The following is a 27,419-nucleotide window of genomic DNA, read 5'->3' on the forward strand; positions in this document are numbered from 1 at the left end:
TAACCTCTGCTGTCCTTCACATCATCCTCTTTATTACTCCGTGGTCCTAGATATATCTCCAAGAAATCATTGTGGAATGGAGGTGCTGCATCTTGCTCTTGGATAATACAGTTCTGTAGCACTGGTTGAATCATTGGATCTCAATGGGAAGTTGACTCTTGGGTTATTGACTAATTTTTATTTACCCTAGTTTTCATTGCATTGAAATCAGTGGCATACCCAGCAGGATATCAGGTGCATGTGGTAGATGCATCTGAGAACGACCAATAAAATATAGATGATCAGGCTCAGCATGTTTCTGGGACCAATTTGTGCTGCACAGAAGTTCACCATCATGAAAAGTTTAGCTCATTCTAGATGGAGGCAAATTAAAATGGAGATTGTGACCAGCATTAAATGTTCTGTTTGCTATTAAATAGCAGGGAATTTGGGCAAGCCATTCACCCATCTAGATGATGATGCTTTTGCACAGAAGCTTTCATTCTTTTGCTTTATATAGTTAGGTACAAGAACGGTGAATTATAAGTTGAATGTCATAAGTGTACTCTTAAAAATGTAGATCCAGATTCTTTTAAATAAGAATCATAGTCCTAGTAGGTGTAAGACAGTAACAGAATTTTATCCTGTATGACTTGTACATAATATCTGTCTTAGATGAGGAATGGGACTACCATTCCCTTCATAGGCACTGGGAAGACATGTAGCAGCATAATTTCAGACAGTCTGTTTGCAGTTTCCACATAAAGTTATACACTAGTCTTATGTTCTTTACATAGGCAAGACCTGAGGTAAACTTGTCTTGGAAATGTGTTCAGAGTAAGGCACTAAACTTATTCTGCCATTCTTTTTAGGCTGGTAAGGTGCTGCATCTTTTCCACTTCAAGGAGGTTCATGATATCCTGTATTTTCTGTTACATGCTCTAGATGGAAGAGTTTCTGGACTTGGGAGATGACATATCTGATGCTACTTTGGATGATATTATTAACTCCCAAAAGCCGAATCAATGCTGTGTACTAATATACACGTCTGGAACAACTGGGAAGCCGAAAGGAGCCATGTTGAGTCATGACAATGTATGTACTTTAAGCTCCTCCTTTAGTATAAAAATAGCAAAGTATGAGGATACTTATTCCTGTTCTTTTTAGATGACCGGTGCATAATAGAAGAGCCTTGAAATTCCTCTGGTTTTGCAACACGGATAGTGTAGTACAAAGCAATATTCAAAATGGAGTCATCTGATTTTGCTTATGTTTAAGCACGGTGAAGTATAAAACTCCATTCTAAGTAGCACTTCACAAATTTGAATGTAACTTATGAGTATGCATTTTGTTACTTGCTGGGTTGTTTATGAGATACAGTACTTTAATTCTGCAAATAATTTATATATAGCCATAACATTTCAGTGATGTTGTTATGTCATCTTAAAGCAAGTCATATGCATCAGCCAGCTGCTGTAAGAAGAGCCTGAGACAGACTACTTTTGCAAATTTTACTTTTCTTTTTTTTTTTAGTCCTAGTACTCATAATCACCTTAGCTGTATTGTTGTGAACAGAAAATTGCCCACTGATGGAGAACAGCAAGGTCAACTACATAAATGGCTCTCCACAGAGGTCTACTAGCTAAGATCTGGACTGTAGTTGATTTATTTTACTTAAGGTGGCTGAGCAGGAGTGGGAAGTGGTAGAGAGCCTCTCTGAACACTTAGTCTGTGAAAGGGCTGGCCTAAGTTGTCACCTCTCCTCTTAGAAGAATGCAGAAACTATTACAGATAGTGAGCAATTCACCCAAATGTAGGGAATCAGCACAGTAATATCTGGAAGGAGAATATAGTGGAGTCGATGGACAAAAAGACTTATCTGACATTGCAAATTCCATGCTCTTCTGTCTCAAAGGGGTCTGGTGTCATTTCCATGTTAGCTGCCAAACTATTTCTGGCTGATGATCACAAACAAGCTATTTTTATGTTGACCAACAGTGGAAAACACTCCTTGCCTGTAACTGCTGCTGCCTTCTTTAGTCAAAAGAAGTTTGCCACTGTCCATCTGTAAAACCAATGCTGAGTCAGTCATGCACCCACACAGATCTACTGTGAGCATGCCTGCATGCTGTGAGGCTTTGGAGGATAAAGAGGATAAGCAATCAATATAGCCACGTTTCAAAGACATCCCATTCTGCCTACCGTGTTTAAGTCTCCAGTAGCTCCTTGACCAATGCTGCCACCTAAGTCTGGAGTGGCCTGTCCTGACAGCATGCTGCTCCTTAAAAGCTTTTCTGGAGAACTGCTGTTTTCTTAGACCAAACCTACTCTCATGTTAACCTTGAAATTTATTTTGAAGAAAAGCAACTGGCTGGAACATACTGTGAGAGCAGGTATTGCATGATTTATATCTTTTCCCTGCTGTGCTGAGTAACTTTTTTTCTGTGTCCTATCCTACCCAGTTTGGATTAGACTCCTCTGAAAAAGCCATCTCCTCTTTCTCTGCTATGCATATGTGTATATTTTTTTCCTCTTACCATCACACATATTTGTGGATCTTGCATATACTGTATTCTGTTAATGAATATATGTATATTTAGCATCCTTTGGCTGCATCTTCTGAGATAAAGAAGAACTGGGAAGAAAAGGGGGAAACACAGTTTCACTAAGAAGTCAAGCAGCGAATCTTAACCATTATTCACATATGTAGTTCTGCTTATGGGAGGTGTGTGGGTGGGTGTCACTTGTGAACCACTATGGTGAATCTCCCAGAGGCTTCCAGAGGAACAGGATACAGCTGCTAATCATCCCCATTTGTGCGTAGCCATGTGGTGATCAATACAATGTGATGAGCTTCTTGCGGATACTTAACTGTCCTGTGGGGTCACTGATTACTGAGTGTTTATTGTTCTTTTTCAGGTAAACACATAGACATACACTGGTGAAAAGTGTCAGCTTGATAGAAAGCATGCACAGTAGGAGACTTACTTAGTGCGCCACTAGGGCCTGGGGAGTTGGTAGTGTTCACAGCAGGTCTGGCAGCAGAAAGACTGCATTTACTTCTGTTACCTGCAGGCCGTTGTTGCTACTAGATGAGTTCATCTTGCTTTTGGCTGGATGGCACCAGAGGAATAGCCATCTGGTATGTTGTTAAAGATTGAAGTGTCTTCAGCAATTTCTGTAAGCAGACTTGTCATAGGTTTGTTGGCATAGCATAAGGATCCTTAGTTTGTGTTAAAAGAAAGAAAACAAATCTAATGTGTTTATTTTTTATTTAAATAGATAACTTGGACATCAGCACATTGCAGCAGAGCAGGAGATATGCAACCTGCAGAGGTCCAACAAGAGTCCATAGTCAGTTATCTTCCACTCAGCCACATAGCTGCACAGATATATGACCTGTGGACTGGAATCAAATGGGGAGAACAAGTTTACTTTGCTGAGCCAGATGCTCTGAAGGTATCTGCCTTGCATTGCACCTGATTAAGCTTGCACTTTTTCATCTTAGAAAACATCCAAAGGAGGAAATGTGTTTTTTGAAGAGGTGCAGAAGATGAAGATTGAGAGTCCATTATTTTAAGAATTGTGGAAAACTAAAATCCTTTAGCCTCAAGATGCAGTGCTCTGGACTCCATTTACCCATGTGGTGAAACTGCATAGAAAAGAGTCTCTTTGTAGTTATGAGTCTATAAACTGCTATAAAAAGAGTGTGCTTGGAACTGGACCCTAACCTGCCCCCACATAAAGCTCATAAATGATACAACAGAGACTGAGTAGATCTTGGTTCCAGTGTTTTCCATAATTAAACAGCTAACTTAACAATTTATACTCAAAATATTCTGAATGTATACATAAATTTGGTAGTCCAGGTCTGTAATCTTTAATTAAGGCAGAAGTGTGCCTCTAATGCAGAAAAAGTATAAGATTTTTTTGGGAGAAAGGGAGGCAGAAGGAACTAAACCACCTGTGTTTTTTCCTTTTGGAGTACATACTTCCCCTGGTGTGTAAGAGCAGATCCATGTTAGTGAGTATACCTGATTGAAATAGGTTCAGCAGTCCTTGCTCATATCTTGTATGTTTAGTGATGTTCTATGTATTGTTATTGCAAGATGCAGAGTGTATCACCAAACCTCTTTTTCACTGATGTGGGCCTTTTGCAATGTTTTGAAATGATTTTAACAGGGCAGCTTGATCAACACACTAAAAGAAGTGCAGCCGACATCTCACATGGGAGTTCCCAGAGTGTGGGAGAAAATCATGGAGAAGTTAAAGGATGCTTCTGCTCAATCAGGTTTTCTGAAGAGGAAAATGCTGTCATGGGCTATGTCAGTTAGCTTAGAGAGAAACCTGAACTGCTCAAGCAGGTAAGTATTATTGTGAGTGAGATCTCCATGATCCCAGAAGTAGCTATCTGCTTAAAAGAAATATCAAGCTTCAGTGAGACTCTCTAAATGTAAACAGGTAAAATTTGGCCTAGCAACACTGCAAATATAATGTAAGAGGGAGGATATAGTTATCAATTACAGTAAGCTAATCATAAACCCAAGTGACTGTTAAATGGGTCCGTCCATCTTCTCCAAGAATGTATTTCCACTAACACCTCCCTGAACTCTGTCTCTTCTATGAGTTGAACTGGTTAGTTTTCAGCTGGGAGAGGTCCAGCCTACCATGTGACTGTGCAAGTACTAGTTACTGGTATGAAGAAAGGGCATGAATTTGAAGGAACTGTGTGAGAAGGGGAAAATTCTCATTTTGAGGGCAGCCCAAACACAAACTCTCTCATGACAATTTGGAGTATGCACCATGGGAGCAAGAATACCTCATCGTGATACAAACTCAGGGACTATCCCAACCCCCTGAATTCTGTGAGCTCTAAATAAATCATCTGTTCTGAGTAACAGCTATTTTCCTGGATAAGAGTGCACAGATACTGAATATTGTATAAATTCAAACATTAACTTAACTCACAGTTCCAAAGTTCTTAAAATGTGAAATATGAAGTGTGAAATTACTTACTGAAAATGGAATTTCCAAAGATACTGCACATTGGTACTGATTTCCTTGTCTGATCTTTCAACTCCTCAGATAAGTTGTGTAAATTTCAGATTTTACTGGTTCTCAGAGATTCATTTAACTGATAAAAAATCAGGAATACCAGAGCTTTGTCTTATGCAGTACGTTTTTGTAGCCTCTTTTTCAGTTTGCAGTATTCTGACACCTTAGGAGTTGGAGTTCACTTGCAGTGAAAGACACTGAGTAAATGAAACAAGGAGAAATAAGTTACCTGTTCTTATTGATGTGACTTCTGTCAACATCCAAAACCAAAAGGCAAATATATCTCTAAACAAAACTTGCATCTGATTTTGTTATGGAAATCGTTGGTTCCTCTGACTTACTACTATCTCTTCCTCTTTTGTGTTTTGTACTCAGCAGTGACCTAAAGCGGTTTTGGACAAGGTTAGCAGACTACTTGGTGCTTGCTAAAATACGCAATGCTCTGGGTTTTTCTTGCTGTCAGAAGCACTTTTGTGGTGCTGCTCCACTCAATACAGAAACACTGTATTTTTTCTTGGGTCTGAACATCACCTTATACGAGGCCTATGGAATGAGTGAGACCACAGGCCCACATTGCCTGTCTGGGCCATATAATTACAGGCAGCACAGGTAATTTTATAGTTAATTTTACATGTTGTATTTCATTATGAGAAAAGTATTCACTGAGTTCAGCAATGATCTTACCACTTACTTTCTCTCAACGCATTGCCAGTCCGTTGTGAGTTTGGGAGACGAAACATTCAAGTGAGAAACTGAACACATTTCCTCCATAGCATGCCACGTCAAGAGCACTGAAAGTGATCTACAGCATTTTATGCAGGACATAGTTACTAGATCAGACATGTAGCATAGCCTTGGCCCATGGCAGAATAACTTTCAAATACGAGGCCTCAAAGAGAAAAGTATTTTTATGCCTAAAGGTATGGGGCGGGGTGTATGGGGGGAACAGGAAGCACCAGGGCAAGATACACAACTGAAAACTGACACTAATACTTCGATAGGTTCAGGGATTTGGTGTTGTAGGTGTCCTGCCAATATTAAATGTAGTATTTCTGTGTTCCCTGTGTGTGTTTCTGCTCTTCCCCAATAGCTGTGGCAAACCAGTACCTGGCTGCAGAGTGAAATTGGTGAATGAAGACACAGAAGGCAATGGAGAAATCTGTTTCTGGGGAAGGACTGTTTTCATGGGTTATTTAAATATGGAAGACAAAACAAAAGAAGTGTTTGATGAGGATGGGTGGCTGCATTCTGGAGATTTAGGAAAACTAGATGAGGATGGCTTTCTCTATGTCACTGGAAGAATTAAAGGTAATAAGCAAAATCTTGTATCATATTTGTAGTAACTATTCATCACTGTTCAGTCATATATCAGATGTGGTGCATCTAAATAAGTGTTTTTCTTTTAATGCAAGCAGAATTTATCTAACAGGAAAGGAAAATAAACTTTCCTATGATGAAACTGTGGCATACTTTGTTTAGGGAAGGTTTCCCTCTAGTCTGTGATAGGTGGAGATAATTCAGTTCCTACAATGAGGCTTTTCATCTCCCAGACCCTTATTCATTATTACTAAGAATAAGTCATACAAAATAGTAATGCAGGTTTAGTGTGTTGTCTTTGATTCTAATGATCCATTAAGCTCTTCCTTTGAATCTTGCCTGGTTGTCTTAATTACACATTAGAATGTTTAGACAGTAACAGGAGACAGCCCTCTATTATATAAAAGTTATTGCTGTAGGTCAGAGCTAGGTTCCTCTGATGCCTTAGGCGATTTGTTTGCAGAGGCCGCTATTGAAATTTGAAAGCAGAGGGAGGGAGAGCTAAAGGAATAAACCTGGGTATTATTACAGTATATAGGTTGAAGTCTTGCTTGAATAACACTGGTTGTTGGTACTGTGGAAGCACTTTTTCAAAATGTGTGTTTGTAGAGTGAGATTTGTCATGGTAGACATGTAACAGAAGAAGATTTAAAAACTGAGTAACTATCATCTTAGAATATACGATGAATCACTAGGGAGAGAACATGGATGAGTGAATTTGTCATAAGATAACATAGTAGCCTATTAGGCATCAGGACTTGAGTAGATGCTATTAATAGCCTGCATCAAATACAGTTATCTTGATTTTAATTTGCTTTCTCATCTGATCCATTTTTCTTTTCATGTAGTTATTAACATCTTCTAGTCTCATTCTGTCATAACATTTGTGTTGCACTCACATCTTCCTTGATTGTGGAACTAAAAACGATTACTCTAAATTACAGGGTAGGATACATCTGGATAAAATAAGCATCTGTCCAGTTTCATTCAAGTTTTAAATCCAAGTCCAAATAAGGTAAAATGTAATAGAAGGTAGTAAAGAAGCTGTTCTTTTACTGACTTCTTGGTTTGGTTGATTTGTTCTTACAAGTTTTAGGACTCATTATATTAAGCATGACACAGTAGAAGTTGCTTTTTGATATGTGAGATCCAGAGAAGTTGCAAAGCACCAAGATTTTGCTAGAGGAGCCCATACAGGGAGTATCTGTATAGTTGTACAAAAAGTTGTTATAATTATTACAGTTTTCCTGATCAGCTGGGAAAAAGCTGACATTGCAGACTGAAAAACTAGGACAAAAACGGCATTAGGGCAAAAGGAAAGGAAAGGAAATGAAAATAAAACCTCTTACAAGTTTGGATACACAACAACTTTGCTGTATTTATGTGGTTTGACAGAAATCTCTCTTTCTATAAACACAAGTCATGCTTCCTCAAATGCACTCACTGTGTTGACTAGGGAGAAATAACATTTATAATTATGAGATGAATGCGTACTCCTTACCAGAATGTTGACTATGGATTGGGAGTTATTTCTGATCATTGCTGTTCAGGAGCAGTAGAGATGTTAAAGAACAAATGTGTGAGCGCTGAAAGGGTGCCATATTCCCTTGACTGCATCTAAATTCTTTTATCACTGGCAGTGGTTTGGGAATCAACCCAATCTTTCATATATAATCTGCATTACTACACAAAGGACTAGTCTGCCATTGGCCTGCGTTATTTATTTATTGAAGCATGTTACTTATTAAAACCCTGCCAAGACCATTATTTGAGGGCAGTGAGAACTCAACAGTGTAATTAAAACAGAGTTGAAACTTACTCGGATAATTCTCAGTCGTGAAAATTTCAGTAAATATGTGTATTATACTTTAGAATGAATGCATTCAAATAGAGTTACACATGCCCTTATCAATGGTCAGTATCCCTACCATTGTTTACAAACCTCAAAAATACTAAGATTCCAGTCTGTCGTTATAGTCCCCTCATGTCAAGAGTAGGGCAGGAATGACTGTTTCCGCTGTGAACTTCCTCTCACAGATTTTGACTTCTCCCTCCTCATGTTTCTCTCCCTTCTTTCCATGTTGCTTCTGTGCAGCCTTCATGTAGTAGTAACTTGCTTTTGTCTGGCCCCTGTTGGTGACTCTAAGAATTAATTATGATGTTAACCATGAACTTGCTTTTTGGTGAGCCAACAACAGTAAAATAAAGAGTGAATCCTATGCTAGTTGGGAAGAGATGACTGCTCAGAGAAAAGGTATGTGTTACACAACTCATGAGATGTAACAGTTACTGGATTGTATAAAAATATAATATCCTGTATGCAGTTGGACTAGATGATCTTTGAAGGCCCCCTTCCAACTGAACTATTCTGTATCTGGAGCTTGTTATAATGGAATTTGCATTGTGTGTACATGGGAGCAAATGTTTTACTTGGAGGGAGAATTAAAAATCTGAGCACATACTTAAAATTATGAGCATTGCTATTTTGAAGAGAATCATACTAACAACTTAATAGGTTTGGTTCTTTTTGAAAACTATGAATTTCTGCATGTCAGAATAAGAAATTTGGATCCATCCAGGAATTAACCTGTTCTTTAGAATTTATTTGAATTCAACTAATAGCCCTTGTTTATGTGTGTTTTTTATTTCTCCTAGATTTGATTATTACAGCTGGAGGTGAAAATGTGCCTCCAGTTCCAATTGAAGATGCTGTGAAAAAAGAACTCCCAATTGTTAGTAATGCCATGGTGATTGGAGACAAAAAGAAGTTTTTGTCCATGTTGTTGACCCTAAAGGTACATTAGTTTTAATACTCATTTCAGTGAAACTATTATACCTGCACCTAACAAAATGAGGAGGATTGTGAACCATTGGCAGAAAGACACAAAATTTGACAGGAGGGCATTAGTTAAAGAAAAAGAAATACATGGGAACTACAGACCAAATCATCGTGATTTGAACTTGTCATCGTTAGATGGTACAATGATGAACAATGTTGAGCTAAATGCTCCTCTATGATGATGAAATAATTGGTAGGTCTGGTAGAAATTCAAGGTCATTAGACATATTTTAATTGACGTGTTTCAAGTCTGTTCATGTCTTCTGCTTTTAAGCAATCTTTTTTTTTTTTTGCATTTGATAGCTAAATAGAAAGAAAATGAAGCATTACCGTATATAGATAGATATTTCTGCTTTTTCAGGCTTAAATAATATTTGGGTATTGTTGCTTGGCTGCTTTGATTCTTAAAAGTTGGGGAGAACCTGATCACTTAATGATCACTGATTTAATACCTTGTAAGACTGAGCATTTGATGATTTTCTTCATCTGATATTCTAGAGTGTACTGGACCCAGATACATCAGATCCCACTGACCTCCTCACTGAGCAAGCTAGAGATTTCTGCCAGAAGACTGGTAGTAAAGCCACTAAAGTATCAGAGATAGTAGCTACAAGGGATCAGGCGATCTACCAGGCCATTCAGGAGGGAATCAACAAAGTCAACATGAATGCTACAAATAGAGTTCATTGTATTCAAAAATGGATAGTTCTGCCAAGAGATTTTTCCATTTCTGGGGGAGAACTAGGTAAGATTTGCTGATTTATCCTAATGAGCACACACAGTAATGGGGCTGCTGATCTAAGAGCATTCAACTGATGTAAGAGTATTCAAATCCAGTTTCAAATGCCAAATTCTGGGTACAACCACTAGAGGGAAAAGAAAAAAGTTATGCAGCATTTTACATACTACAAAAACTGGAGTTTTTGCTGTGTGTACATATCTACAGTACATGTGGTCATTTAGTGTGCATACAACTCTGTGGCTAAATTTGAGACTGCTTAGGGCAGTTAAGCAATTCTAGGTAATTCTTTATGCATTAAAGTATTAATAATTTACAGTAATGATACCAAAAAGTCATCTTAACAAAAAAATGGAGGATAAAGTGAAGGATTGACAATAGAGCCCCAAACACATTATCGGGCTTTTTTGAATAAATTGGGAATTTTTTAAAAGTTTTTTAAAAGGTTTAAAAACTGTCAGCCTTTTAATTAGTTTTTTTTTGGGGGGGGGGGGGGGGGGGGGGGGGGGGGGGCAGACACCTGGAAGTGTTATCCCAGTTATCACTCCCTTATCCACAGTTTCCTTTGCAGTGCTCATTAGAGGGAGGCAACCTTATGTACAATTGCTTCTCCTTTAGCAGAGATCTACGCTAACAGAGTAGACACTTTTCCATGCAATGCTCTTCAGTAGAAAATGTTATGAACCAAAGCTTAAACAGAGTAGAAATTTTTGGTTCTGTTTCTGCTGTTGTGACTAACATCTTCTCTTTAGGTCCGACAATGAAGTTAAAACGGCTCACCGTGCTTGAGAAATACAGAAAAGAAGTAGACTCCTTCTATCAAGAGTAAGAAGTCTTTCATCCAAGCATTAAGGAAGATCTGTGAGCTAAAGAAAGTATTTCCTAATCATAAGCATTAAGGAAAATTTGTTTTTGTTATGTAGTCTAGTTTCACTAGAAAACTGCTGTATTAATTTAGTTATTCCTGATACTCACCTGATAGTTTGTCCTGTTTGCATAGAAGCATCTATAGTGCGTCCTTTTTCTAATACAGCTTTTACTTTATGCCCTAAATGAACAAGATTAAAGACACCCTCATGTTATGTATGAAGTGGGTATAACTAACTAATTACTCTAGACTGAAACAGAAGGAAAATTGTTATGCAGTGATTTACCTTTTTGTTGTTGTTGTTCTGCAGGAGGTTGCCTGTAGCTCATGCTTTATTTTGGTAGATCAGTAGTTACTAGTAGTGTTAAGCAAAACCGTTATACCATTCCAGGGACAAACGTGATTATAAAAAAAAAAAAATCAAAAGGCCTCTTTTTTTCCTTCCAAGGGAGAAGCGTATTTTCAATAGCATACCATTTTGGAGCCTAACCAACACTCTTCTCTAAGGGCTAGACTTCGGCAAGACTTTTCTGAAAGCAGCAAGTCATCACTTCTTAAATCCATGTTGAAATAAGTGTTATTTCCCCTAAAAACAAGCAATCCAAGAAGTTGGGGGAATAGCTTCCTAAGAGTGAAAGAAAAACTAGGTAATATAGGAGCTCTCACATAAAAATAAGTTTGTGTTCTAAATTGTATTTTAAAGAGTTCGCAGGACTTTTTAAAGCAAAAATGTTTAGAAGGAAAGTTCATCTGTATTGCAACAGTACCATTGTGTTCCAATATTCATGTTGTACTAAGGCTTACAAAGGGGAACTGTATTTCTTCTTCCCCTTGTAAAATATAAATTACATCATGTGAAGGACTAAGGGGTTGGGTAGTAAATAACATTTGGCAGAGTTACAATAGCTAACAAGCAGGGAAACTACAGATCTTGATTTATAAACAAAAACACAAAAACCAGCTTGCAGAACAGGATATTTTCCTCTATGAAAGTCCAATGATCAGTCTTAAACATCCTGTAAGTTTAGTTTGTTGCAAGTACCAACAATCAGATCAATGCATCAGATGTGACAGCAGGCTAGGACTACAAAAACAACAAGCAATTGGACTTGGAAAACTTTATTTTTTCCCTATTTTGTGCGTAATGGTACTTCAGGAGTTCTTAAACAAGATTAAAGGAAACAACACAGCCAGCAGCTTGCAAAACATAGAAGGAACTGTCATCCTATTCACCAAAAGCAGAGTGCATAAGGAATAAAGCTCATAGTCCCTCTACCACCATGGTATTAGGCTGTATTAAACAGCTGTGATGCTTACTATATAGAGCGATGCTAGAAGACATTACCCAAAATAGTTTGAAGTCTGAAACAACCAGCCTAACCAGTCTCAATGAGAAGTAACTAAAAGGAGTAATACCTACTAACAAAATAAAGCTTTAAGAAGTCTGGTTCTGGCACTAGGTATAATCCCATGCTATAGCCATGACTCCTAAAATGTGCATTTTCTTGTAGGATATGCTAATGACAAGCATACCCTAAGACATCCAGGTCAGAGTGGCTCATGAGGACCTGTATGTGATGAAGGAGGGAAGGACAAAAAGTGCTTTTGTGCTTACTCGGCTTAGTAAGCAGGAAGAAAAAAGAATTTGATTGAGATTCCCTCAAGTAGGGATGAAATGTACTTCTGAAATGTAGGCAGCAGAGCCAAGCCCTCAACTCTGTCTTAATCCTTTTAGGACCAGTCCCTTACATCCAGAGTTTATAGACTAAAATTACTAGTCAGTGCAATGAGATACACTGAACAGAGTGCATAAAAACAAAGTACAACACAAAAAGCAATACAGCAGAAGCCATAAAATATTTAGTATCAATTGGCAAAATTAATACTTTTCCTTCACAATACATGGCAGAAGTAAGTTTTTATTATTTTCTCTCTTCAGAACTCTGTTGTAAATTAAACTGTGCTTGAGAGAAGAAAACATTTAAGAACAACTTTGGTACAGATATGAAAAACAACTTTATGTTAATATTAATTCTCACACCTAGCTGGTTTGTTATTTCTTTATGTATATAAATTAAATCTCTAGCTTTCGGCATTTCTTTATTCATGCTTTTCCAAGACAAAGCTGTATTTCATGAATGAACAGAGCATCTGGAAGTGTTTTTTCATTGCTTTTAATGCAAAATTACTGTTATTTCATACCCATTTCTTTTTATAAAGGTTATCTTGTGCTACTGTTAGGCTGAAAATCTGCCTTTTAAGTTTCAGTAAGATCAATAAAAGTAGGCTTTAAGCATTAAGGTGCTATTAGAATTCACTAATTCTGTTAATATTATATTCACATAAATTTTCTTTGTGGAAAGTGAAAACCAGCTAGTTGAAATGGTAGACAGTTACAAGAAAATGAAACAGTTCACTTACATGAGAACGTTCACCAGATAGAAACAAATGAAAGCAGGCACAAGTATCATCTGTAGCCATTTGGACTAAGTTTATTAATGAAGAGACCCTTCCTAAAAAGTTTGCTCTCTTAAGAGACAAATAAAGTTATATGCATATAGATACCAGGTTACACAATGTACTTCTGTGATGCATCCTCTCAGCGTTATTACAAGCCGTATGAGATGTTTAGTCTGTGTCCTGTACTCTGCGGCAGATCTCCTCTGTGAATTCTGAACACTTTGCATTACCTCCCAAGTCTTTTGTCAAGACCTGAAGGAAGAAAAAATAGTATTAATAAAACATTTAATGGGGGTAGTCCTGCCTCTGCAGTTTTATCTTCTACATGTTGTACATGGGTACTGAATACAAATGAGTGGCTACATCACATAGGAGTTTTTCTGCATTCCATATAGCTTTCATCAATAACAACTATGCAAACTGAGGCCGGCAGAGAAAAGTGAGTATGAACGTGGAGCATTGTTATCTCAGTGTGAGATTTTGTCTTAACTACAGGAAGAAAGGAAATTGGGCCAAAGCTCTCAAAGTTAAGTATTCTTAACTTTTTTTTTTTTCCTTAAGAAGGTTGTCCTTTGGAAGTAAATTTCATATATGAGGACACAGCACAAAGCTAACTAATTAAGAGTATCATTCAGTAAGGTTTTTGGGGGTTTATTTTTTCCAAGGAACCCCACAGAAAAAGCACATGGACAGCTCTCAAAATGCTCCATGTTAACAATTGTCTCATGTTTGCTTAGTTAAGAGATGGAAAAACAGACAGTTAAACTTTCTTCAAGTACAACTCCTGTCTGGCAGCATGAGGATAGTAAAATAATGATTAAAAAAGTGGGCAACATTGCTTGTCCAACCTAGTCAGATTAAAGCAGACTAAGAGGTAATTTAAAAATCATTAGTTCTCCCCTTATATCACACACACACAGATCTCAATTAAATAGCTTGGGGTGGGGAAGGGAAGAAACGGCAAGCATGAGAGGCAATAAAAGGTTACTATTTTAGAATTTTGTCATTTTAATTGCATTATGCTTTTTTCAATTTAAAAAGATTCTCTCCATTGTGAGCATGTAATCATAAAATCGTAAGCGACTAGTAAACAAGTAGCCATGTCACAAAACTTGCACTGTTATTTTCTGTATAATTACTGACCTGCAGATGGAGAATTTCATTTCCAGAGCAGTAAATGGGAACTTTACAGGAGCACCTCTTTATTCACTTGTAAGTTTAGTTTTTTTTTGTTTGTTTAACTGGCTCCTACACACAGCAAGGTAGCTGCAAACAGACCACTTATGAAATGATGACAGCTTTTTGTTTAAGCATGCTTGTTACTTTTAATTACAAAGCAGCTTCTCATGCTCTTGCCCCAGATAATTGCACTAGCATGGCTAAGTACTAATCCTCTTTAAAGGCAATCATCAGGATCTTTCCAATTATGTTTTGAAAAGGTGGAAGTCAAACTAGGTGAGTGAACCGAAAGAACTCTGAGCAGAAATTCAGGTCAGGTTTCAGAGCAGATCTCTTTCCTCCCCCTTCCTCTCCAATCCCCTTTGGGTATGGAATCTGGAGAGACTTTATTACCCAAGGGAAATTGCATACAATTTTAAGGGAAAAGGTAAGTAGATATAATTTTGCCCCTAACTGTTATTTAGTAATCCAAAAAGGAGCCAAAGTAGTTAGGAGTGAAAAAGAAAAGTGACCTGAAAAATAGGAGCAGAAGTATTACAGTCAGCACTGAAATGAGTGATTAAGCCTGTAAAAGGCAAATGAGCATACTTCACTTTAAGGTCCTGATTTTAACATAAATGTATTACAGATCTCACAAGGAAAACAACACTAGCTACTTGAATGTCCAGTCCCTTTCATGAAAAACAGAGATCCAGTTCTAGTTTTTAGAGCTAGTGGAAATTGAGACACGAGGAGAGCTACAGAGTATCCCTCTTAGTGAGCTGGGCAAACTTGATACCACTGAGGATAACATAATTAGTGTAAGAGAACAGCTGTGGTACTGCTCATGATTCAGGCCAGCAAAGCAGGGCATCTGCTGTTTTGGTGTTGATGTTCTAAGTTTTCCTATGATAGAATATTATTTTAATTCACTTCATGTATTTGCACATCTTCATGTTACCTTTCCATCTTTAATTGTATCAAAGCAAGCTGTCTCAATTTTTGTGGCATGCTTGTGTAGTCCCATATGACGCAACATCATTACAGCACTCAGAAGAAGGGCAGTTGGATTTGCCAAGTCTTTTCCTGCAATATCTGGTGCTGTTCCATGAACCTAAAAAGAAAAGTGAACCTTGCTGTTACAAAGTTACTATGTTGATAAAAATGTCCTAGTTAATTCAAGCATGCAACCAACTTAAAACTGAACAAATAGTCCATAAACAACCATGCAAAAGTTTGTGTGTAATACGTGTTCTATTTTTTGAGTAAAATTTTAGCATCTTCACAGTAAAGAATAATTTCACAGAGTTTCTACTTCAATAGTCACATTATGTGTCATGGAAGTTTTAGATTCTCAAGTTGAGACAAAATAATTATTACTACTAAACCTCTAATAAGAAGACTTACTGATTCAAAAATTGCAACTCCATTAGCACCAATGTTCCCACTTGGTGTTACTCCAAGACCCCCAATCAAGCCAGCACACAAGTCACTAGAAAAAAAAAAATCCACAAGTTCTTTCCACATAGTTGTTTCTCAGCAATGTATTAAAATAGCTTTGTTATTTCTCATTTTATTTTGACAATAAAATATTCTAACAAGACGGCCTAAGAATAATATGAAAGAATAGATCCTGTTAGCCACTTGTATTCCACTGGAACATTTGAGAACTTGCAGAACTACTAGCAAGAGAAGTTTCAATAAGGAAGAACAAAAAGGAAATTCTAAATAGTAAAACAAGGCTGATTAAGACACAGGCACAACAAGAGGTACTCAAAGCACAAAAAATCTGTAAAAGCCTCAAGAACTAGCAAAAATTCTGATGTAGTATCTATACATATGTACATATCTAAGTCTTATTTCCCTTGAAGAGGCCACAGAACCATTTACTGAATATAAAGGCCTTCTAGAAAAAAATGGAGTAATTTTTCTCGGATAAAGGAAATACTAGTAAAGTTTATCGTGTGAGACTTAAGGAATATGTTCCAAGTGGCACAAGACTGGCTTTATCCTTCTCTTTACTGAACAGCCTGAAAGTCATAAATCTGACATCAGCAGACATGAGTAATTTGCATTTAGTTTCCTCCAAAATTAGCATAGGAAAGAACAAACCAACTCTGCCTACAGTTTTCATTCTGTACCCTCAAAGCTGAAAAAACTGATAAGGCTCTTAAAACTCTAATATTTTAGCACACTGTTTTGTTGTCTACAGGGTACCTAGTAGATGAACAAAAAGCAGAGAAGTTTGGATGAGTTTGCAGAACAATCTTTTAAATTAACCTAAACTGATCAACTATAGTTTAGAAAAAAACGGATACAGTCTAAAGTTGTAACTTAAGGTATTTAATGCTTCAGGATGGAGATTCCTTCTGTATCTATTCAGGCCAAGAAACCTTTGGTATTATGCTCATGCTTTAAAAAAGCACAGGGGATGACTTTCTCCAGTGACACAAGTGCCCTTCTTCGAGAAAAAGACTCAAATTTATTGAAGCTTTTTGGAAGTATGAAGTTAACAGAATTTCCACGAGAACTTCAAAATTGGCAATGCTGAACTAGGTAAAGTAAGTTGAAATAGTATTGATGTTGGGACTCAGACTGATCTGGTATCTTCCAATTAACAGTGCAACGTCTGCTGTGAGGGCCCTGTGGACTCCTCTACCAGTTCTTAAAACAAGAAGCATTACTTGGAGTCTGATTTTTCTTAGAGGTGACAGATATCCTTATCAGAAGGAGAATGCCATCTTAAGAAAAACTGATGGAACATTTCTTCTTATGCATCAGTTACTTTTACACTCATCTGTACAGAAAACAGGAGATGAACTTAAGGATTTAAATTGTCATTTAACTTTTAATCAAATTCCAAGGCTGTTTTCTTCAATCTCTCCTTGGACATGCAAAGAGAAGCAGTGCTCTGTTATACACTGAAAAAGTTCAGATTAAGATACTTAATTTTACCAAGCAGTAGTAATTGAGTTTACACTCTACTTAAACATTTTTACAGAATGGAAAACATCTGCTGATTGACTTGGCTTTCAGGACATCAAGTAACTGTAGTAGAAATGTTTTTTAAATATGAAATTTAATCTCAAAGTGAAAAAAAAATACAATACAAAACCCAAAAGCTGGTAGGATAGTAAGAGGCCATACATTTCAATCTTCAGAATCATTTACCTCTATGGATAGCTTGCTTTAAATGTGATATGCCCACAGTCATCTTACGTAAGTTTTCCTAATAAAAATAGCAAGTTTTCCCTACTATCTATCCAAGTATTCTGTGCTACAATTTGAGTCATTAACTTTTTCACACTTCTGGAGAAATTTCTCCTACACCCAACCCCATTTGAGTAATAGTCATAGCCTCTACCTGCAGAAACTTTTTTCTTTTAGTAAGAAGCATATTCTCATCATATAGCTCATTCCAACTACATAGTAATAATACTAGTGTAATAATACCATCCTTTCTTCCCATTCAGAGTCTGTGTGGTGTTTAGCTGCCGACCGGGTTAAACCACAACATGAAGATTTAAACTTTGTGTGCAGAAAACAGTCACTCATCTGGCTAGCATGTAACTGGATTAACTTTCTGGAACAGTATTTTACATGCTGATTTAGTTTAAATCAAAATCTCCATACCTGAGGATGTCACCATACAAGTTTGGCATAACAAGCACATCAAATTGTGACGGATCCTGAACCATCTAGAAAGAAGTATATTTTTATTAAGGCTAAGAAAGTAAACTAAAAAATAACCACAACTAAACCAGATAAATACTCACATTCAGACACACAGTATCTAGATACATTTCGTTAAATTTAATATCTTTACAGTTTTCTGCTGCCTCCCTGCATTTTCTCAAGAAAAGCCCATCAGACATTCTCCTGCAATTAAGTGAAAGAATACAGCTGTTACTGTAAAGTAAACAATATATTGAGGTAAAGATGACTGCATGCAACAGAGATTTAAATAAAGAAAAACATTAGAGTGCAGACACCTAATTGCTGACTATTAATCCCTTATGTTAAATATAAATATTTTTAACATGGTACAGTCAAAGAAGTTAACCCTTTTGTATTCCCACCTAAAATGTTTGCAGAGCAGTAGTTTAACTGTCATGCATTAATTCCCAAACTGACTTGTTCTTTTACTAAAGGCTTACTAAATTTGTACAGGTGGTGACGTACTATCTATCACGTGCAGTGTGACTCAGTTCACTATGAAGTGCTTTGGAAGCTGTAAAAGACACTAGCTATTTTCATCCTCATTTTTTTAAATTCTTTTTCTTAGCTTACTTTTAAAGTAAGAGCTGTGGGAAAAAAGTCACAGCACTCCCACAGACTTACTAATACAAACATTAGCATATAGTCACTCCAGACCTATTAATAGTAGGTCAGTATTGTCCATTTTACTTATGAGGCATTTACTTCACCCATTTTACTTACTCCTGCTAGCATTAATGTTAGACATTTGAGAAAAATTTAAAGTGATTTATAAAAGCTTATTTTTTGTTGTTCTTAAAAGGAAGTTTCAACATACATAATATTTGCCTTGTGTACAGCAGTAACGTGGCTTCTCTGATTGTTTCTGGCATACTCAAAAGCAAACTCTGCGATACGCTTGCTAGCTTCCTCTGTGATTAGCTTGATACTTTGCACGACACCTTCAACAATCTGAAAGACAATAGTTGCATTGCTAGTAGAAACGGAAGCTTATTTTTTCAAACCAATAGTATGAACGTTTGGAACAACAAAATAGTAGAATTTTCAGCAAGGCAGCCTGCACAATGCATACCACAATAAAAGACCATTTTTGTGGGTAAAGAACTTAAACACCACTCAGCCTCTTAGTAATAAACAACTGACATGGGCAAAGTTATTGTTAACAAAACATAGAAACACAACACTTCCAGCAACATACCACATGTTCAATTCCACTGTATTCGCCTTCTGTGTTCTCTCTTATCGTGACAATGTTTACATCTGTATAAGGGGTTTTGTATCCTTCAATTGAGACACAGGGACGTACATTTGCATAAAGGTCAAAGGTTTTACGCAGAAGCAGATTCATTGATGGGTGTCCTGCAGCAATTGGGGTTTTTAAAGGGCCTGAAGGAAAAAAAAATAATAAAACGAATGAGATGATAAAACTACTCCAAAAATTTCAGAGTTGAAACTCTAGGTAAAGTTCTGTGGCACTCTGACAGAGGAACTCCAAATTCCTATGTAACCCTTACACTGAAATGTCACAGAAATTCTCTGTGCCATCAAGAATACTACGGAGTGATATAAATCAGCTGTTCAAAGGCCAAATTGTTTCCCTCATTCACGTGGAACAGGGGTTCTTAGAAAAGGTTTTTACTGAAAACAAAATGAAGATACTATTAATTGACAGTATAATTACCACATTCTGTTGTATACCGACTACCTTGGAAATGCATTCTGTTCAGAGTCCAAAGTTGATATTTAGTACTGCCCACCTTTAACATATTTCCTAGAAAATCTGTGACACTTACAGCTTTGACATGAAGGACTGTTTTAAGACTACAGAAGACAACCTGACAGACTGTCCCCAAGAATTAGCCGTTATATTACGTTACTGATGAAGGACTTCTACTTTAAACCAAACTCACCATAAAACAGTATTTAATACCTTTGTGTTAACCCCCAAGTACCTTTTAATCCCATTTTGTTTTTATCCATAGATTCTTTGGCATCCGGAGGTATCATCCACTTTCCTCCTGGTCCTTGGATAGCTGTAACATTCCTCTCTTCCCACTGAATAGGAGCCTAAGCACAGTTTCTCTATGTTAACTTCAATATCAAGACTTTTGCTTCCACTTTTAGCTCATTTTTCACAATAAGGTGCTCGAGGAATTTTGTCCAAGCCTTCCTGAACATTTTTTCCTCTGGTGAGTGACAGTAAGCATGAGATGCTTGAACTTGAAAATAAGAACAACTTCTAAAACACAAGTAATTGAAAATGAAATAGTACGATCAATATACTATACCAACACAAATTTCACGATCACAAGATGCCTACCTAGTAATGATATACAGGTAGCATGAGAACTGCATTTACATGCTAATTCCTTTAACCTGTTAGAGTTCTCAAATTCCCTGTATTCAAGAGACACAAGACATCTGAAAACGGAATTCATTGAGAACTGATCATACAAACTGCCTGGAAGACAGTGCATAACATGGATACATCTGTTATCTAAATGGAATCTGCAAGTGTCCCACAGTGCTTTCTGAATTTTTGTTCACCATGGGATTCTTCTAATAGGAAACAGGCTGCCACCTGTTCATCAGGAAAGGCCATAAAGGAAAAGGTGCAAGGTCTTACATAAGCAAACAGAACCCATCTAAGCTTAACATGCTAGAAGAAGAACCCCCTTTAAAATGAACAGATCAGAGTAAGGACTGAAAACCTGCACTCATACACAAAATAGGTTTTACTCTGCCACACCTCCTGCCTCTCTCCCCCAAAACAGCCATAGCTATTATAAGCTTTCATGTGTAATGAAAGATAACTTCACCTTTTCCAAATCTAAGTTGGACAGTTGTAATAAAAAGTGAACATGCTTTGACACTATTACTAATAGGGAGCAATTTAACAGCTCCTCAGGAAAGAACACTATTTTCTTCCAAGGAAACGATACAAATTCTCATGAAGTTCCTGGAGTAAGTAGAAAAACAGTTCTCCTTGAACTGTTTTCAACATCACAAAGGTGAATGCAATTTAACAGTGCAGCAAAATAACTGCAATAAGGTTCCTAATAATACGATAGTCCCTTCCCTTCACATATGCTTTTATCTGCACTGAGAAGTCACAAGGGATCAAAGAACGTCCTATCAGTGGCTCAGGATTGCTACGTCAACAAGATGATTTTACATGATACATTGAGTTCACATTTCCAGAACTTAAGTGCAACATTTGCTCTCAAGTCACTACTACTCTGCCAGCCAACACTTTCAAACACTGCCATGATATTGCAATACTATCTTTTAACATCTGAAGCTTCAGACTGTATTGCCAAGAAGTTTTAATAGCTTAAACGTGACTCACTCGTTTGGAAGTTAAAAACATTTATAACTGTAACCTAGATAACGTCTGTTGTGGTAGTTAAAGCTACAGCGCTCACAGCAAGACAAATCGACTTACTTTGGCAGCATCAAAGATCTTCATGACAGCAGCAGAAATCTCAGGTCCTATGCCATCTCCTGGGATTAAAGTTACTGTTTGTACCTAGGCAAAGAAATATAGTACAAAAGAGTAGTACAGCTAATTAATGCTTTGTTCAATGCAGGAAACATTTTCATAAGTTGCAGAAACCAAGTAACTACTAGAAAACAAAGTTTGAGTTACCAAAAATCACTATTAAGAGTAGCAGTACTGGACAGAGAAGCAAGAGTGACTAGCTTTTTTTCCAAAGGGAGCGTGCAAGCATTTTAGGAGAACTTTTAAAAAATTCGCCTACTGTTCTTATTTTAGAACACAGATTTAACTTGAAAGACAGAATCCTGCTCAGTACTCCTTGAAATAAGCGATCTCAGCATGCTTTCTTCTTGAAAACTGGGGAGGAGACAGCACTGCCATCTGTTTTCCATACATCTCCAGTATTATCAACATGCTGTGTAATACTGACACATGCTAGGAAAGACTTAATTTATGAAAAGCTTAAAAAAATAAAAACAAAAACATATCTAAACTTCTCAAGCAGTTCTCTAATTTTTAATACTGTCAAGTTCTTTTTCTGCCATGATTTTCTCAGTTTTCTTTCCTTTATCATCTTCAAACAGATGAAAAAAATCGCACACCCTAGGCTCACTGGATAACTGGGGAAGAAAATACTCTGCTTTGATTAACAAATATATTGATGATTGCTATTTTCATCCTCCACGCCCCAAGTCTTTATTTTATTTATAGATTCCCAACATTTTTGTAAGGGATCATTACTACCTGTAAAAAGGCAGCTTGGATACAGCATTCCTTGTCAAATCCCATCTAGAATCAAGTGACAAGATATGCTGCCATCCTCCTCCAAAGAGGATACCCAGAATTTCATAAGGTTTTATCTGAAACAATAATGTGGTATAAGCAGATCTGGAGGAGCCTTACCTTCTACAACTTTCTATACTGTGTAAGACACAAGCTACACTTCAGTTTCTTCTCTCCACCATCAGTTCTAGAAAACTTAGAATTAAGAGCCACGATTCTTCCTTAAACTTAAGCCCTGCTTAAGGGTACATGCAGTGGTGCTGAGCCCTGCTTCTGCCTGAGCAGTTTTCAAGGCCATCTTCACTGAAAAAAGGCCTGTGGGCACCTCAAACACACAAAAAAAGAAGGTAAAACATCTACAGGGAAATACACAGCCAGTGTCTAAAATACATTAAAGAGGGCCTTGAAAAGGCAGAATTGTAAACGCAAAGTACTCTAAAAGCAGCAGGATTTAGAGTAAATCCAGCGTGTAGCAGAATGTTTGCAAAATAAAGATGAGAAGCTTCTCAACGATCTTCCTAATTTGCCCATATTTGCCCATTTCCCAATGAGTTTCAGAAGACTAGCTTACATCCATATTTTGGAAAAAGGTTTCATGCCACTGCCTTTTTTTTTTTTTTAAGTAGAGTCTTTTAAATTAGCACTTACTCTTTTATATGAGGTAGCCAAAGACAGTGATTAACCAATATATATCCAGTATGGCATTAAGAGCCTGTATGTTCACTTATTTAGGCCTTATTTTTTGAGAAGATAAAATTAATAGCAGCCATCTTATAAAAGTCAATTTCTGGGGCCCTTTCTTGAGAAACTTCTTAAAAACAAGAAGGAAATGGTACTATCATACTCACAGCACTACCAAAACTTCTGGTCACCTGTTTTTGGTTTTTGAAAGCACCTAGCAATCGTGAAACCTGCAGAAACACAGAACAAGAAGATGCTATCTTATTGCACCAAAGGGATTTTAAACAGTTGACAATATTGCAGCAACTGTGCATTTTAAAGCCCTATCACTTTAAAGTTAAGCCTCAAACTAGCATACAACTCGAAAGAAAGCAGCTCGTCTCTTGCCAAGCTGCTCACAAGCATGCCGTGTACCCGACTCCTCACGCCCGTATTCCTAGCACGAGGTCAAGCCAGGACAGCTACACTGTGCAGCGTGCCGCAGTGCCGCTCATCGTGCCCGGAGGTGAGGGGAAGTTGTTGCACAGCAGCCTTAGTCCTTAGGTGCTACACACTGGAAAAACGGCTGCAGTAACTCCAGCTAAGGAGATGATACAATGAGGCTTAAGACAGCAAAGAGAAAAGGTTTGTTTCACCAACAGCAGTGTGTTCGTATTGAGGTAACGCTTCCAAAGCTGATTTCCACCGGTGCAAATTCCTGCACGGAAACCTGGGTGCATTAGCCCTTACCCTTCTCACACCCGTGTGCTTGGTGCCGTAGCCCTGTGCGCCCAGCAGCGTACGAAAAGCGTCATTCCGAGGCACGCGGAACACAAAATTCACCATGGCGATGGCAGCCCCTGCCCGCGCGGCTCCGTCCCCGAATCACACCGGCACCCTGACGCGCACAGCGGGCACCGGGCCTCCAGCGGAGGCTGCGGCACACCCCGAGACCCGGCACAGCACCGGGAGCGGCCCGGTCCCACCTCAGGGTGGGAGCTGCGTGCCTGGCTGCTCGGAGGGACCGGGGCAGCCCAGCGGTGCGGCCGCCCTGCCATCCCTCCCTGCCATCCCTCCCTGCCGGCGGCGCAGCCATCTTGGCGGGGCCGGGCCGGGCCACCTCAAGGTCACGGCAGCGGGAGCCGCCCCGCAGCGCCCGGCGGGCCCCGGCCGCCCCTCCTGGCCGCGCTCCCCTCAGAACCGGCGCTTGCAGCCCGCGCTTCCCCCCCGGCCCGGCACGACCGGCGGCGCTCTCCCGGCCCGGCCCCGCACCTACCGCAGGCATCCACGCGGCTGCAGCCATGGCTCGCCCGGCGCCGCGCCCCAGCAGGCCCCGCAGGCACGGCCACAGCGCCCGCAACCGGGAGGAGCCCGGCACCGGCACCGGGACGAGCCGAGCCCCGCCCCGCCCCGGGCAGCCCGGCCCCCGGAGCGCCGTGCGCATGCGTCGCCTTTCCCGCCCAGCGCTCGTGGTGGTCCTGCTGAGGGGGCGGAGGAGGGGGCGCGGTTGGAGCCCTCCAGCCTCCGGTGCGGTGGTGAGGGCCACCGAGTGCTCCCGGTAGGGGTAAAAGGCTGCCGCCAGCAGGTAGCTGCAGGTGCCTGGGGGCGCTGAGCGTCCCTAGGAGCGTGGCACCGCGCGGAGGCACCTCCAGCCGAGGGGAGCTGCCTCTGAGGGGTTTGGTCCCCAGGAGATGGGGGAATCACCTCAGCCTCCGCGTGGCCTGTTGGCAAACAGTTGTGTGGAGACAACCTGCTACAGCTCGGTAGGCTCTGCTGTCTTAAATAACAGTACTGCCAGAGTGTGCACTTTTTTTTTTTTAATCTGTTTTTTATTATCACAAGATTTATGCCAGCTACTTTGTTGTGAATTCAAGAAGTTAATTATAGGAATAAACGAGTATGTCAGCTTTGATTTAAAGCCCTGAGCAGCGTAGGTGTTACTCTAATTACACCACAATAACATGCCATGAAGAGTGGCTGCTGTGCATCCCTTCTGAGAAGGACCAAACAACACAGTAATAAAAACACCAGTTATTTTCCCTAGGCAAAAGATGCCTTTATGGAGATAGCAGTAGTTTTTTTTTTTCCCTCGTTCTATTGAGAGTTACTTTAAAGGAATTCCTAGTATCAAATGTAGTCTCCTCAGGAAATCAGTAACTTTTTACTTATTATTCTGCCCTAACTTAACTCATGGCAAGTAGCAACGACATAAATGTATAGGCTGCCCTTCTAGATTGAAACCGTTCATTTTGCAAGCAGGGTGGAACTTTACAAAGAGGTAACCTGCAAGGAAACATCGGTGCAGAAGAGGATTTGGTGTATTTGGCATAATGGGCACAAAAACCTGCAGGTTCTTTTTTCCCCAGTCTAAAGTCTAACTTCTGGTTGTATCTGTGTATGAGTACTCAGAAAGGTTATAGCAAGCGATCTTTGGGAGTGAAGGCAGCTCATATGCAACTTGTTAACTCAGTGTGTGGATGTGAAAATTCTCTATGGAATGAGACATTCAGAGGTAATGTGGCCAGGGTTCACAATAGCTTGATCTTCCTTGGAGGAGTAAGAGCTTTCATTCTTAGACCGCAGTCAAACTTCTGCTGTATAATTTACAGAGGCAATTTAAGGTAGGATGACCCATCTATTGGAGGCTGTTAAACTTAGACCTCTACTAATAAATCAGAGCAAACTCACCTGGTTTAGCAAGCACAGCTAGCAACAGTTCAAAGCAGAAGACTTTACACTGAAGGGACTCAGAATTGTGAGCACGATCTGTTCAGCTGCCTGGGCTGTGGAGGCACGTCACTACAGCTGGGGTCAGATTGCAGCCTTAGATGGGTGTTAAGAAATTGCAGCTGACAGCTGTCTTGCTATAACATGTTAAATCTGGTGTATACAGTCGATAATTTATTTTCTGATCTATTAATTAAACTTTTGAAATAGATGAGCGGCTATGTAAGCACAATCTCTGCTATAATGGCTAGTATAATGGCAAGACTACTGTGTATATATATATTGTCCTCTTCATTAAACTTAATTTGCAACTTTGTAAGGTATACGTTGTGTGTTGCTAAATACCTTACAATCAGTCCGTTTGACAAACAGTTTAGGGAAATTCAAATACCATGAAGCGATGCAAAACTGGGACTGATAACATTAAGATTAGAGTCTGCTGTGTATATAGAGAAGTATTGATTTGTGGCAGTAATGTGCTAGGAGTAAATATTGCTTAATGCTCAACTGGCAGATTAAACTAGTCATTGAAAAATACAAACAGAAGAAGTGAAAAAGAGCAAACTGAAAAATTTAACAGCTTTGATATATACGAGGAGATAGGAATGAAAGAGAGTTTGTGCTTTATGCACAATGTGCTTTATCTATTCTAAAGATAGAGATTGGCTGATGTGTGTCATCTAGGATACAGTGGGACCAGGCAGCCAAAAATATAACAGCAGGTAAGAAATGAGATGTCAGTCTTACCACTGTAGTAACACTCTCAAGTATGCAGGATCACAAGATTAAAAGATACGGAGCCTAATCCATCTTTGGTGTCAATTCACTTCTGTATGATGGCATTGAGGATAATTTGGTCGTTTATATTTAATCTGATTTGCATAGACAGGCAGCTTGAATCAGGTGACTGTGAAAGGAGTGCTATTTCACACAAATCACTTGACTATGTACTGTTCTGATCTGACTGCAATCAGCTGCTAGTTGGTGCATTTCAGTAACACTAGATCATGAGTAAGAAACATGCTTGATATTATGGTTAATCATTAAAGCCAGTGATGCAACTTATTCAGAGTTGAGGATGTGTAAGAACACAGATGTTCTGGAAGTTCTTAAAGTTCTTAATCTCAAAGGGCCATTATGGGTGGTGGTTTTCAGATTCAAAAAGTTTGTTGAAATAGAAATACTCTAATTTGTATGTTTTGCTTTTTTCTTCTTTATATTCTGTCTTGGGGGTAATTTTTTGGAACAGAAGAAGAATCCAATGCCACTATACATTGGTGAAAAAAATAAAAACTGGTTACTAGATAAAAAAGAGGTCAGTTTGGCCATGTAACAAATGGTTGATTCAAGTGGGTGCGATTTGAATAGATGCTTGCTGCACTGTTGATCTGATGGGAGGTCGGTCATTCAGTTTGTGTTACCCTTATTACTGCAGCTTTTTTCTTCTTATTTTGAAACTGCTGCAATATATTCTATTGGTAGTGTCCATTTCTTTCACTGATAAAATTCTGATGCTAGTTTACCACTAATAGCAAGTGTTATTGAGTGTATTATCATCCCAATAAATTAATTTTGTACATATGGTAATAGTGTGTTTTAGTAGCACCAGGCAGTGCTG

General features: G+C 38.7%; 3 protein-coding genes across 20 annotated transcripts in view; 2 read left to right on the plus strand and 1 right to left on the minus strand.

The window, feature by feature from the left end:
- ACSBG1 (acyl-CoA synthetase bubblegum family member 1) overlaps positions 1-13,504 on the plus strand; it is a 38,923-nt gene extending 25,419 nt beyond the window's left edge. For 12 of the 14 annotated variants that reach the window (XM_067004077.1, XM_067004078.1, XM_067004075.1 and 9 more), the window contains 8 exons: positions 925-1,074; positions 3,262-3,438; positions 4,162-4,343; positions 5,410-5,643; positions 6,125-6,342; positions 9,007-9,146; positions 9,689-9,935; positions 10,682-13,504. In XM_067004077.1, the coding sequence (XP_066860178.1) occupies positions 925-1,074; positions 3,262-3,438; positions 4,162-4,343; positions 5,410-5,643; positions 6,125-6,342; positions 9,007-9,146; positions 9,689-9,935; positions 10,682-10,758 (1,425 nt within the window). In that variant the 3' untranslated portion in view covers positions 10,759-13,504. The remainder of the gene's footprint in view (positions 1-924; positions 1,075-3,261; positions 3,439-4,161; positions 4,344-5,409; positions 5,644-6,124; positions 6,343-9,006; positions 9,147-9,688; positions 9,936-10,681) is intronic. The other 2 variants (XM_013177496.3, XM_048081334.2) reach the window with 2 other exon arrangements.
- IDH3A (isocitrate dehydrogenase (NAD(+)) 3 catalytic subunit alpha) lies at positions 13,265-24,498 on the minus strand. 2 transcript variants are annotated; one of them, XM_048081368.2, is made up of 11 exons: positions 24,351-24,498; positions 23,287-23,325; positions 21,578-21,661; positions 20,085-20,199; positions 19,331-19,518; positions 18,950-19,083; positions 18,192-18,294; positions 18,049-18,113; positions 15,823-15,907; positions 15,377-15,529; positions 13,265-13,509 (listed from the first exon to the last, which is right to left on the minus strand). In XM_048081368.2, the coding sequence occupies exons 1-11, from the start codon at positions 24,375-24,377 to the stop codon at positions 13,426-13,428; spliced, it is 1,077 nt and encodes a 358-aa protein (XP_047937325.1). In that variant the 5' UTR covers positions 24,378-24,498; the 3' UTR covers positions 13,265-13,425. The 2 variants fall into 2 exon arrangements, with proteins under 2 accessions (XP_047937325.1, XP_047937324.1); XM_048081367.2 differs by having other exon boundaries at positions 23,263-23,325; positions 24,351-24,497.
- A 140-nt stretch (positions 24,499-24,638) lies between these two features.
- The window catches only part of CIB2 (calcium and integrin binding family member 2), a 43,842-nt gene continuing 41,061 nt past the window's right edge, over positions 24,639-27,419 (plus strand). For 3 of the 4 annotated variants that reach the window (XR_001205539.3, XM_013177503.3, XM_048081379.2), the window contains exon 1: positions 24,639-24,837. Coding sequence is in view for 3 of the 4 variants with exons in the window: in XM_013177503.3 (XP_013032957.3) it covers positions 24,766-24,837 (72 nt within the window). In the remaining variant the exon portion in view is untranslated. The remainder of the gene's footprint in view (positions 24,838-27,419) is intronic. The other variant, XM_013177505.3, reaches the window with a different exon arrangement.

The sequence above is a fragment of the Anser cygnoides genome, chromosome 11 (assembly GCF_040182565.1).
Source record: "Anser cygnoides isolate HZ-2024a breed goose chromosome 11, Taihu_goose_T2T_genome, whole genome shotgun sequence".
NCBI lineage: Eukaryota > Metazoa > Chordata > Aves > Anseriformes > Anatidae > Anser > Anser cygnoides.

What these genes read in the sequence shown, in the direction of transcription:
- IDH3A (XM_048081367.2), bottom strand. Translation starts at nt 24,377, where the DNA reads ATGGCTGCAGCCGCGTGGATGCCTGCG. An exon ending in GTACACAAGGCAAATATTAT is followed by an intron (nt 18,295 to 18,949) that starts GTATGTTGAAAC and finishes ACTTAATTGCAG; the next exon opens with GAGAATGTCTGATGGGCTTT. An exon ending in GAGTTGCAATTTTTGAATCA is followed by an intron (nt 15,530 to 15,822) that starts GTAAGTCTTCTT and finishes TTTTCTTTTTAG; the next exon opens with GTTCATGGAACAGCACCAGA.